The sequence below is a fragment of the Hippocampus guttulatus genome, chromosome 2, assembly GCF_054856545.1.
Source record: "Hippocampus guttulatus isolate MCC_2025c chromosome 2, RoL_Hgut_1.0, whole genome shotgun sequence".
Lineage (NCBI taxonomy): Eukaryota > Metazoa > Chordata > Actinopteri > Syngnathiformes > Syngnathidae > Hippocampus > Hippocampus guttulatus.
This window is the reverse complement of record NC_141262.1, coordinates 36,257,676-36,270,481: the sequence shown is the minus strand read 5'-3', so window position 1 is coordinate 36,270,481 and position 12,806 is coordinate 36,257,676. Positions and strand designations below refer to the sequence as shown.

The 12,806-nt window shown below is 45.4% G+C and overlaps 1 protein-coding gene across 1 annotated transcript; it reads left to right on the top strand.

Annotated features, from left to right (window-relative positions):
• Nucleotides 1-3,874: 3,874 nt before the first annotated feature.
• On the top strand, nucleotides 3,875-12,503 carry LOC147209880 (high-affinity choline transporter 1-like). The gene is made up of 8 exons (XM_086132565.1): nucleotides 3,875-4,058; nucleotides 7,897-8,010; nucleotides 8,247-8,402; nucleotides 8,927-9,075; nucleotides 10,205-10,348; nucleotides 11,445-11,598; nucleotides 11,668-11,885; nucleotides 11,964-12,503. Exons 1-8 carry the CDS (start codon nucleotides 3,875-3,877, stop codon nucleotides 12,501-12,503), a joined length of 1,659 nt encoding a protein of 552 aa, XP_085988691.1.
• The last annotated feature ends 303 nt before the right edge of the window (nucleotides 12,504-12,806 follow it).

The following is a 12,806-nucleotide window of genomic DNA, read 5'->3' as shown; positions in this document are numbered from 1 at the left end:
TCAGTGAAATGATCTGTAAATATTTTTTAGGAAACCACTGTCCCCGAGGAAAAATCAAGCAATCAGACAGACGGTATGAATGTCAATCATTCGGCATGCATTCGCTGACACATTGATAGTGTGCTCTGTCATAGCGAGCGCAGCCCTGCAGTTTAGCGCTGACCTAATCCATTGGGCCTCAGGAGCGTTGTCAAAAGTGGTGGAGTTTTAGACTTTACACAATCAGCATTTTGTAGCTGATCACCAAATAGTCAGTTAAAAAAAATGTTTTTTAAAGCGGTAACCAATTATCGATCCGATCAGAAGATGGCCCAATCTATTTAAACAACTCATTTATTGTACGAGTGGCCCACGACTAGCTTTAATTTGCATACAATTGACACCCATTGAAATGCGTTTGGAAAAAAATAACAATTCAACCCTAAAAATACTCCCCAAATCACTGACAAACATACATGGGAAACGGGTTCGGGGGGAGATCATGATATTATTTTAAAATATTGGGTACATGGGTAAAAAAAAATCAGACTGAGAAACGTTTACGGATTATTAACAATGGCAGCACAGAAAGTCCCTGGAATGAACAAGACGGCGTTTGCTGTAAAGTCTTATTTTGCTGATCCAATCAATAACGACATTACAGCCATCAAAAAAATACTGCATAAAATACACAAAATATCCGCCAATCCGATCCAACCAATCAGATCTTTGACTAAATCATAGATGTCACACACTGTCCGAGATTTTCTCGGACAAAGTTAATGAAATGACTCGGCGCGCAGGAAGACTGTCTTCAATATGGGCGGGAGCGGATCTCTGAGAGCGAACGACGGTTTAGTTGCTCCGATGATACGCACTCGGCTCCCTCTGCACCGCTTCGAACTTTTATCGCAAAATACAAGAAAGACGCCGTCCCGGAGATTTGCATACCGCGCCCCCCGGTCCGGCCTCTCGGTAGCGATCCGATCTACCCGCATACGCAAGTCGCAGACTTTGCCGATGACTAATGTCCACCCGGGCGCGACGGCTGTTCCCAAACCGTCTTTGTTCCCAATTTGTTTATTCCCGCTCTGCGATTGAACCTAGCCTCGGCCCCCCTCGCTTTGACGTGATTACTCAAGAAAAGGCCCTCCGCCCGAACGGCCGACACCTCCGCGCCCAGCATGTCGAGACATGCCCAAATGAACCGAAACTTTAAACATGATACAATTTTGTTCATAGATTTCTCTATCATACGCACATCGGAAGGATCTGTCGCTAGCATGGGTTTGTATTCAGTGAAAACTGCGCACGGTGAGCGCACGTCATCGCTCGCGTGAGCGCGAGCTGCGGTTTTGCTCGGAGACGCAAGCGGACGGCACATGCGGTTCTCATTAATGGCGTGTAAACAAAGTGAACCTCATCAAACAATAAAACACAAATGATGCGGTTGCACGCAAATCTAAAGTCAACTGAAGGCGTTGACTCCCAAAAACTACAAAGAAGGCGACACCCTGCTGAAGAACAAGATTCAGAAGATGCCGAGCGTTCCTCCATGACACGGAAGACGACCGGGAGGAAAAGGGAACCGATAACCACGTCATAATTGGAGAACTTTACAAAGTACCGGTACTAAAATTGCTAAGAGGCCCGTTGATGAGAATGGCTCTTGCGGCAGTGTGTCTTCCCATCATGCAAAGCGGGGAGTGGCTCGGGGCCCTCTAGCCGGCGGGGCCCTCGCCCCACAGAGGGCCAACAGATTTGGCACAAACCGCATATCATTCAGCAGTGCCGAGGTGCAATTTCCATTGACTTGTTTCAAATTTCCTCAAGGGGACCCGTGAGCCAAATTCGCCACTCCCTCGCTCGTCATTCCTCAGTTTCTCACAGCCACATCTTGTGTCATCAAACAATGACCAGATGAAGAGGACTTATCCCTGCAGGGATGTGAAAAATGAAATGATAATAAAGGAGGAAGAAGCGAAAAGAAAACAAGGCAGTGATGAGTGTAAAGTCCACATTTGTCTATGAGTGTTTAGTTGTGTACCGTAACGAGCTTCTCCACCATGAATCAGCCTTCCAAACCTCCAGAGCTAGGACAATTTTTCACCCGTAAAGTCTAATGTGATTAAAATGGTAAACAGAGTGAACTATCGGTGAATTTACATCATACGATGGCTAGTCATAGTTTGGCACACACACACACACACACACACACACACACCAGTGATGTGAATGAAATCAAATGTCTCCTCTTTCAACATAATGAGAGATATGATCACACTTCACTTTGAGTTGTCGTCATTAGTGGCCTATGGTTGCCACGTACTACAGCAATCAGAATGATAAAAGGTGTTTTCATCGATCTGTTTTTGTCAGTTTACTGGTATGCCTATTTTTTTGTGACTCAAATGCATCCTACCTCTCCAAAATGGCAGATATGATCACAACTTGAGCTGTAGTAAATGGTGGGCTACCGTTGCCAACTAGGTTTCTCTTTTTCAGACAATGGGCTTTTTTCCCCTTTTTTTTAGTAAAGAGAAAATCGCATTGGCTATAATGCAACGCGGGATTATAGTTACGGTAAGCTATTTTAGACTAAAAAGAAAAACGCTAAGGTAGTTGTTAGCCAAAGTTCTGTCATCCTCATCTGCTGCCGGGGTTTCGAGCGAGCGCCGCTTGCATTAATTTGCGAATGTGGCCTGCAGCTCTGGACATGCGCGTCAAGAATTGGCCTGTACAGCCACCTGTGATTACTTCCTGAAGCAGGAAGTGATGTCATCGTCGGCAGCGACGGACAGCATTAAGCAAAGTACGGTAAGCATTTATTGCTCGATTTGCATTTGAAAAGTTGTTTTCATTTACGTATCATTTAAACGTAACACGCGTTTACGAGGGTGTTTGTGGTTTGTCCCGGCTTAAAATGTGCCTCCGGCGGTCCATTTCGAGGTAGTTGATGGAAAAACCGAGCCGGTGTCACCGGCGAGACCAGCGACAAAAGCCATACAAAACGGCCGAGATTCGGTCAGCGGGCCCAAGTACAAAGTCGATGCGTTCTCTGGGTTTATGCGTACTTTCAATTGGAACGGGGCTTGGGTTGTGACCGATGATGCGGGAACAGACGCCGACGTGAATTGAGAAACGGCTATGGTGTCTTCACGTAACGCTCACGATCCAAGTTAACCCAGCTATTGACATGTCGAGGTATGAAACCATACAAAGCCCCCTTCCGACGGCTTCTGAAGTTGTTCAAATCTTTATGAGGTCCTGCGGCGCTCATCAGAACAAAGGAGAGAAAGCCTCAGAGTTCTTACAGCGCTTGGAGTTCCGACTCACCGCCGCACCGACGTTCGGCCCGTATTCCACTGAGGGTGGGGGGGAATGTTTGCGCGTGTTTGTGAAGGGGGCAAACGGAGCATTCTCGCCATCTATCGATCTATCTAGCCACGCATCCATCCATTGAAATGTCATTTTTCAAGCGATTAAGTATGATTTTCAAGTGAAATCTAGAAAATAACAAAGGTCAGGTCTCCCCCCCCCCCCCCCCCCCCCCTCCAAAAAAGGCAATGACAGCCTGAAACCAGGATGGTAAACGGTGAACCCGTGGTCTTTATCTTAGCACTGTAAACAGAAAGTGCTGTGTGGATAATCATGAAAATTTCTCTGGAATATCGGTTTCGCTGGAACTGCATAATAACAGCGTACTCACTCTGAGTCAACATGATTTAATATTGGAAATAGGTGCCAAATTTAACACATTTGCTTAAACCTGTGGGCAGAAATTGCTCTTTGCAATAAAACCTGTTGCGCCTGGCAATTTGAATTGCACACTGCTCTCGTGCCTCAAATAAAGGGCACGCAAAAGATTCTCCACGAATCACTTTCCTTGAGCAAGATGAGTGTGAACATCCCAGGCGTTGCGACGATGGCGCTTTTCTATCTGCTGGTGCTGGGCACCGGCATCTGGGCCGCCACCAAGAGCAAGCGCTTGCGTAAGAACGAGCGGGCAAATCAGATGGACGTTGTGCTGCTGGGAAATAGAGGGATACGTCTGGCCGTGGGAGTCTTTACCATGACAGGTACACTATGTGACAAGATGTCTCATCTCGGTGCTTGTGATTGTAAAAGTTTTTTGGGGGTTCGTTTGTTTTGTTCGTATCGTCTATTATGGTAGGGATGCCCAGAGTTTAAAAGTTGAATGCCACAAAAATGTAGCCTGCGGAAAATTTTTTTTGAAAGATGGATACTTTCCGGATAGGCGTGCACGTAAAAGGTTTGGTGTGGTTCTCAGTTGAGCACCAGAGGTGGTTGGATGGTGCTCATTTTTTCCCCGACGGTGCTCTTTATTTCTTGACCCGTCGACTTCACGGATGAACTTATAGATTCAGAGCACATCTGGGCAAAGTCGGACCGGCGGGCCACATCCGTCCTGGCCGCAGTCCCCGCAACCATTGGGAAGTCCGGCTAAAACATGGAGTGTGCGCTGCTCTTTTTTGATGACTATGTCTGTCAACGGTGGAGAGGAACATGAGAAGTGGCTTGGTTCTGGCAACAGTATAAAAAATATACATATACTGTATATATATGAAAAAACACATCAAATGGTGTCCTCGTGTTAGAAAGAATCTCGTGTTAGCGGCAGTCTTCCTGCACAGTGGGGGGGGGGGGGGGGGGGGAATAGAGGAATTTACCAATGTAATCATTTGGTAGTCAAGAGCAAATACCGCCGCGGTTTGTGTGTGAATAATATATAAAATGATTTAATATTAATGTGGAGAATTTTGATGTGACCCATTTCATTTACTTTTCACCAATTTTGAATTGTAATTTTCTGAACACAACAAGCTATAAACGGGGTTCACAAGCGGTGATACAATTTATTGCTTTCATAAAAAAGACACGAAACTCATGTTTAACACAATTGCCTCAGCGTTTTCCTTTCAAATTTTCCATACGCCAGATTCAAAAAATGAATCGCCCACCGAGGGTTTGTGTAGTGGTGTTCCCTGAGGACCTTCGAGGCCTTCTCTGCAGGCGCAAACACTATCGGAAACACAAACCTACATTTACAACTTGAATGAAGTAGAAATAATTTATGTCCAACAATCTTTTGTCTTCATTTCATTGCGTATGTCTTGGCTTCCTATTCATTTTTTTTTTTAATCCAATCCGATTTCAGCTTTAATGTGTTGCGATGCGGTTAGCACGTCGGCTTCACAGTGCAGAGGGACCGGGTTCGATTCCAACTCCGGCCTCCCTGTGTGGAGTTTGCACGTTCTCCCCGGGCCTGCGTGGGTTTTCTCCGGGTGCTCCGGTTTCCTCCCGCATTCCAAAAACATGCGCGGCAGGTTGATTGGACGCTCTAAATTGTCCCTAGGTGTGAGTGTGGGCGCGGATGGTTGTTCGTCTCTGTGTGCCCTGCGATTGGCTGGCAACTGATTCGGGGTGTCCCCCGCCTACTGCCCGGAGACGGCTGGGATAGGCTCCGGCACCCCCCGCGACCCTAGTGAGGATCAAGCGGTTCGGAAAATGGATGGATGGATGTTTTAGTGCAGTAGTTTCTTAATATGAAGTAAATCAACACTCAACGGGCATGACGTGGCACGGAACACAAGTTGAGAAATGACTTTGCATAGAAGTCAGTCACTGACTGCAGAAAAAGCGCTAATCTCCCAGTGATCATTTTACAGTTTACCGGCAGCGAGTCCCAGGGACTCGCTGATCAGAAAAGTATGCGCGCCATTACGGATTGAGAAAGTCCCAGATTTCGAATTCTGAAATATATGATAATAACACAAACAACAACATATACATACAATGATAAACAAATGCTGCAAAAATTTAAATAATTCAGGAGCAGGCCTGAGGATTTCGGAAATTCATGGTAACCGTTTTTCGCTTCCGTCGGATTACCCAATGGGAAACCACGATTACAAATGTTGGGTTCCGTAAACGTTCATCACGGGAACCCATTTTTCTATTTTGACTGATATTCATAATCAAGAATTCCGACACTCAAAAGTATAATGTTTCAAGGGTCAATGTTTGAAAACGATGCATTATCTATCTATCTGGCCCTTTCCCCTGGATGGAAGTACGCATGGAATCTAGGGCCCCCACCATCACCCCCCTCCTTCTCGGCCGTGGACTGATAAGCCGGGACTGTCTTCATGATGAGCAGACCTCGACGAAGCAGCTATGACCTGTACCCGCACACACATACACAACTGGACAACCACACGCGCATACACATCCTTGTTATCACCGTCTTCATCGATTCTTTTTCCCCCGTGACGTGGTTCGATCTGCAGAGCGCACGTGTGTCCGTGCAGCTGGTCAGGACGGCCGCGTCGCGGTCACCCCCCCCCCCCCCCTTCCCATTCATCCTCCCCCTTATTACATGTTATGTCTTGTGACTTGTTGTAACTGTCATATGCTTATTTATGTGCTAGGGTCTTTTTTTTATCCTGGACTTAAATTATCCTCGGAAGAGGATAGTTCGAGCGTGGTTTTTTTTTTCCCTCTCCCTACCCAGCGTTTTCCTTTCTGAATTCTGATTGTAATTTCCCCATTGCGGGACAAATAAAGGATATCTTATATCTTAAACTGTTTATATAACAAAACCTGCAATACAGGTGTATAACAAAAAAATCACAACAGTAAAATACGTACAGTATTTAATGTTTATTTTTTTCTGTCTTGGGGAAAAAATGTGTATTTTGGATTGTTTTGTTGGATGCATTCTTTGGTTTATGACAATGTTTGCCTGCGTGTCATACAGTTTTCTTGCTAGTTGCAAGTAACTGTCCCGTTGATCACCGATGTCTGGTAATTCTTGTGCATACTGAAGGATTTTTGTTGCCATTTGCATTGCTTCCTTGCTGGATGGTGGCTTGTCATCAGGAGTTGAATCGATGCCTTGTTGTTTAAAGTTTCGTAGATTTGCGTCTTTCCGACTCCAAGTGTCTGCTGGATCTTTTTAACTTTGTGTCCAGCCTCGCTCAAACGGATGCATTTCACTCGCTCCGCTCCAGTCGTTACAGTTCTTCTATGTTCCGATGCGATGATCTACACGACGTAAGTGAATAAAGTTAAAATCTTTCGCAATTACAGTAAAACGCACGCCAATAAAAAGTCGCTTACACGTCTTCGTTTCGAATCTGATGAATGAAAACGGCGAAGCGAACGCGTTTCTTCGGTCGTGTCGAGTGGGTGCTGCTTTTAAGATAGTGCCGCGTTCTCCGGGACGTAAGTGAATAAAGTTAAAATCATTCACAATTACACTAAAACGCACGGCAATAAAAACTCACTTCGACGTCGTCGTTTAGAATCTGATGATCGAAAAACGCGAAGTGAAAACTTGTTTCAGCGTTGTGTCTTTTCCGTCGCATCGGGTGGGCGTTGCGTGTATTTAAGCTCCCGCGGCATTACACCTCCATCCGGGTTACGGGTAGTGGAATTTCCGCTTACGCAAGTTCCGGTAACACGTAATATCGTAGTCAAAATGTTAATGCATAGGTTCTTATTCCGGGTGAAGGATATTCCTTTCCATAGAATTCCGGGGATGGGAATATTTACTGTATATATATGCACAGTATATATATATATATATATATATATATATTTTTTTTTTGACCATTTAAAGAGCTGATATCGGCCTCATAGATCGGACAGGCCACAGTTCTACCACCACTACAGGTAATTTGAACACATTTATTGATTTAAAGTGCATATCAGACTGGTAGCCTTTCACATGAATCACTTCCCGAGAAGTAGCTCTCAGCTTTAAAAAGGTTGGTGACCCTTGATTGAAGTCTTTCAGAAATTATACATGCCAAAGTGTTTTGTGTTGCTTTGGGGAAGGCTTTTTTTTAAAAGTACAATTCATGACTGTACTGTACGTGTTGTGTCCTCCAGCGACGTTCACTGGCGGAGGATTCGTTGTTGGGCTGACTGAGATTGTTTACGTTCCGGACTTAGGCCTGGCCTGGGCCGTCATGCCACTTACAATCAGCTCTTCTTTTATAATAGGTAAGCTGTGGCAATTAACTCATTCAGTACCAGCCAAGTCTAGACCAAGTCTGAAAAGACGTTTAAAAACGTCTTTGGGAGTGAATGAGTTAATTTGATTTGATTTGTACTTTTTCCTCAATCAAGAGTGTACACTGTTTGGATACCAAATCATGTAAAGGAGAATAGCTGAATTTGACTCGGTTGTCTCGTAAAATAAATAAATAAATAAAGATCCCAATTCTGTGTGTCGAAAGGGGGAGTTTTCCTCGCCAAGCCAATGAGAGACAGAAAATATGTGACAATGATGGACCCATTTCATGACAAATATGGAAAGGTAATCAGCGGAGTGTTTTCTGTTGCACTGATGTTGGCTGATCTGGTCTGGGTGCCGTCAACTCTCATGGGCTTGGGTAAGTACAAGTGTTATGAAGTGTTCTCTCATCACTTAGTACATTTCTTTGAACACATACTGAACATTTGTACAGGCAGAAATGTGGGAAAATGAAACAAAACAAAAAGCAGCTCGGAAAATCATAGCTTCCCTTTCATCCCCTGGAACAATTCCTGGTAATTGGTGGTCTTCTGCGAGCAGGGAAGGACACATAAACACCCCGATAGTTCAAAAAGACTTTCCTGCAAATATTTGGTAGCATGTCCTTGAGTCCATAATATGTGTAAGTTGCTGTGTCATCCATCTATAACAGGCTCAGAACAACACAGTCTAAAAAATGTGGTTTGGACTTATTTATTTTTACTGACAAAAATGAATGAAATAAAGTGGAAAAATTAGGGGAATCATTTTTCTGTTAATGATAGGCATGCCTCAACCTACATGATGCGACTATGAGCAATTTTGATCTTTTCATGTCGTTTTTTGGAAAGCACGTTTGTGAATACGTCCTCGGTGTATGTTTGGTACATTTGTCACTTTTAGGCGCATCGATGAGCGTGATCCTGGATTTACCGTACACACACTGTATCTGGATTTCGGCAACAGTCTCCATCATCTACACATTGCTGGGTGGGCTCATTTCTGTAGCCTACACAGATATCGTTCAACTGACCCTCATGTTTGTTGGAATGGTGAGTGGCCGACATCATACAATTCTACAAACATTTGGGTTTCATATTCATACTCTTTCTTGCTCGGCTCTCGACGAAGGCGGACGCTTTTGCTTTCTGCTCCTGTCCCCCCACCCCACCCCCACCCTTCCCTGCTCGCCACTCAGGCCATGTGCTGTCTTTGTCTGACTTTTCCTAGCCTCCTGTCGTATTTTCATCCTAAAACAAACATGGAATTGGTTGGCCGGTCTCTCGATGCCATCGACAAAATTTTCTCGATGAGAAGAGCGGGCAGTGGGGAGCCTACTTGCCCCTCGGGGACTTTTGCTGCCGGGTACGCCCTAGATCCTTGGAGCAAGCGGAGAATGGTGCGCCTGTCAACGCTGTCCGTTGAGAACGTGGTTGACATCTACATTATCGGCCTTCCGATAACAGGTATGCTGCTGTTTGGTGTTAGCGGTTTCCTGATCGCAAAATTCAACCGACCGGAGCGGCTCTATTGGAAGTGAAGAGGCTGCCCGGTCTAAGGACGGCATAGTGCGGATGTCCAACACTCAGACTCAGACTGTGCTCAACCACAAACTGTTGCGGTTTTGGAGCGTCTCTGCAAGATGGTCAAGAACTTGGAGAAACTGGAATCCGTGCTCAAATATTGACCGAAATCACGGGTTTGGCTGATGGACGCCACTAAAGAGTCATAAGCCGCGGACTCAAGGCTGTCTTAAATTCTTGGGCAGCCTGCTACCAAAACAGCATCTGCGATCTCGACCTTCCCCTGATGAAAGTATGCACGGAAGCTAGTCCCCCCACCATCACCCCCTCCCTCATACATTCCCTCGTTTCACCGTCTTCATTGTTTATGTCTTGTGACCTGTTGTAACTGTCATATGCTTGTGCAGGAGGTTTTTGCCTAACTCAAACTATCCTCAAAATGAGGATAGTTCGAGCGTGGGTTTTTTTTCTCCCCCCCCCCCCCCCCTCCCTCCCTTGTGGATTCTTTCTGACTTTCGGGTTGAGTGAACGCTGGCGCGTTTTGGCTGCCACTGCTCAACCCGTGTTGTTTTGTGTTTTTTGTTATTGTAAAGTGTCCTTGGGTGTCTTGAAAGGCGCTTATAAATAAAATGTATTATTATTATTATTATCTTTGCAGTGGATATGCGTCCCTTTCCTGCTCACGAACCCCTATTCAGATGACATCTCTTCGACCGCTTTAAACTTCACCTACCAGGCCCCATGGGTCACTTCCGTCGACTCCGACAAAATATGGACTTGGATTGATCAAACTTTGTTGTTGGTGAGAGCTTTGTATTTGCAACTCCAGTGAATATACATAAAATGTCGACACATCCCATGTTCAAATGCCAGCATTTTGTGACGCAAAAAATGAGATCAAGATCCAGGAAATGATTTACAAACCTTTCCTTAATTCACGTGACCTATCATCTGTACAACTCGATTGAGTTCCATCCATCCGTTTTCTAATCCGCTTATCCTCACAAGTACCCGAGGGACATCACCGTCAGATCCTTTCGTCGGAGTGTGCCCACCCCCGGTCATACCCCGGGGACCCAATGTACCCTATCTGCTGGTGGACCCGGGCTTATACACCAGTGTGCATTAGGTTTTGACCAGCAACCGCCCACCTACTCCCATGACAGTTCTAAGGTTGCCTTTATTATCAGTCTCTTGACTGGCCAGGCTGCTTTTTGGGGTTTGGGTGTGAGCAATGCACGACCGGAAATCCGGTCATCCTTCTCTGACTTCAGAACTGAATTGCATCGTGTGTTTCACCATCCGGTCAAAGGGAAAGAAGCCGGAGGACAATTACTTGACTGCGTGCAGTGTAGTTCGTCTGAGGCGGACTGCTCGATCCAATTTTGTATTATGGCTGCCTAGAGATGCGTGTTTTGCGTAGCATTTTCTGCCACCGACTAAGTCCTAAAATCGGATTTTTTCCATAAGATTATTTTGTCTCAGTCACCATTTGTGGGATCCGCCGCCATTCTGCAACATTACACATAAAGGAAAAACTTTCAGGTTAAACAACCGAAAGGATACTCTACAGTATGTAATCAATCCAACGGAATTATTTGAAATGAAGACACCCACACCCAATCGAATGCTTAATAAATCATGTTAGTTGGGGGTAAAACTTGCAGCTAACACCAATTCCACATTTATATTTTTTATTAAACCCCAAATTTGGACCGTGACAGAGTACTTAAGTGTTTTATTTGTTCATTCTGACATCTATTTGGTTTTTATTTTTTTCGTCTCATTTCTTTGTGTCACAAAAAAACGGGTGCGTTGGCTTATTATTTCGACTCTATTGCAAGCCACATTTTGACCGGTGGCAGGCAAGCATGTGCAGATGAGTTTTTTTATTTTAGATTTTTGGAAACTTGGCTTGTCAAGACTACTACCAGAGGGTCCTGTCAGCATCTTCCTCAGCCACAGCGAGGCTGGTCAACTTCCTGGCTGCTCCCATCGTCGTCCTCTTTTCAATCCCATCCATCTTGATCGGCGCGGTAGCAGCATCCACGGGTACGGAAGCGGAAAGGCCTACTGCGAATTAGTGCACATTTTCAGTGTTCCAAATTTGTCTCGCAATAGATTGGAATAAGACGGAGTACGGCTCACCGTCTCCATTGGAACGTGGGGAGAGCGGTCTGATCATGCCCATTGCTTTGCAGCAACTCACCCCAAGTTTCATATCCATTGTTGGTATTTCTGCCACAACCGCTGCTGTGATGTCAACAATTGACTCACTTCTACTGGCAGCGGTCTCTCTCTTTGTGTCCAACATTTATAAGAGTATCTTAAGAACGAAGGTAAGAGAGTTTGCCACAGTTTCCTTCGGGGGAAAAATATCAGGTGGATTTCATTGCCCATATCTTACATCTCTGCAGGCATCTGATAGGGAAGTACAGTGGGTGATCCGGATCATGACGCTGGTTATCGGCCTCGCGGGCACATCCCTCGTCTTCCTCGAGGCCAGCATTGTGTCATTGTGGATCCTCGGCTCCAGCATCACCTACGTCCTTATGTTCCCTCAGCTCATTTGCGTCCTATTCTTCGACATCTCCAACGGCTACGGTGCCGCGGCGGGTCTCTTGGTCGGTGTGGCGCTGCGACTGCTGAGCGGCGAGACGTCATTAGGGTTACCTGTCACCCTCCGCTTCCCAGGATGCACACTTGAAAACGGAGCGTATGTGCAGCGTGCACCCGTTAGCACTATATGCATGTTGTGTAATTTTATCTCCACTTTGTTGGTCTCTTACCTGGCTTCACTGTTGTTCGAAAAAGGTGTGATTCCAGAGAGATTTGACATATTGAAGGTGAAAACCCGACAGCCGCCACAGATTCTCATGTTAGCAAGCGGCGATACTGTTGGAAACCACACGGACGAGACACCTGAAGCTCAGAATGAAAATGAAATCGTGTTGTAATGTTAACTCTTTCATGCCATGTATTTTTCCTGTACTGCATTTACCCCGGTGTAGTTGCTGCAAAATTGGAGACGTTTTGTTTTCAATTTGTGAATAAAACTGAACTAAACGCTAATTGGGCTAATGCATGGACCTGTTTAACTCCTACACAATTGCACTTGATTATGTTCCCATTCTTGCATAGGAAGGCCGACACTCCCGAAACGTAGACCACGTATTTGGCACCACCCTCTTTGTTTGTGTGTGTGTGTGTGTGTGGGGGGGGGGGGGGGGGGGGGGGGTTATGGATAAATGAACCACATA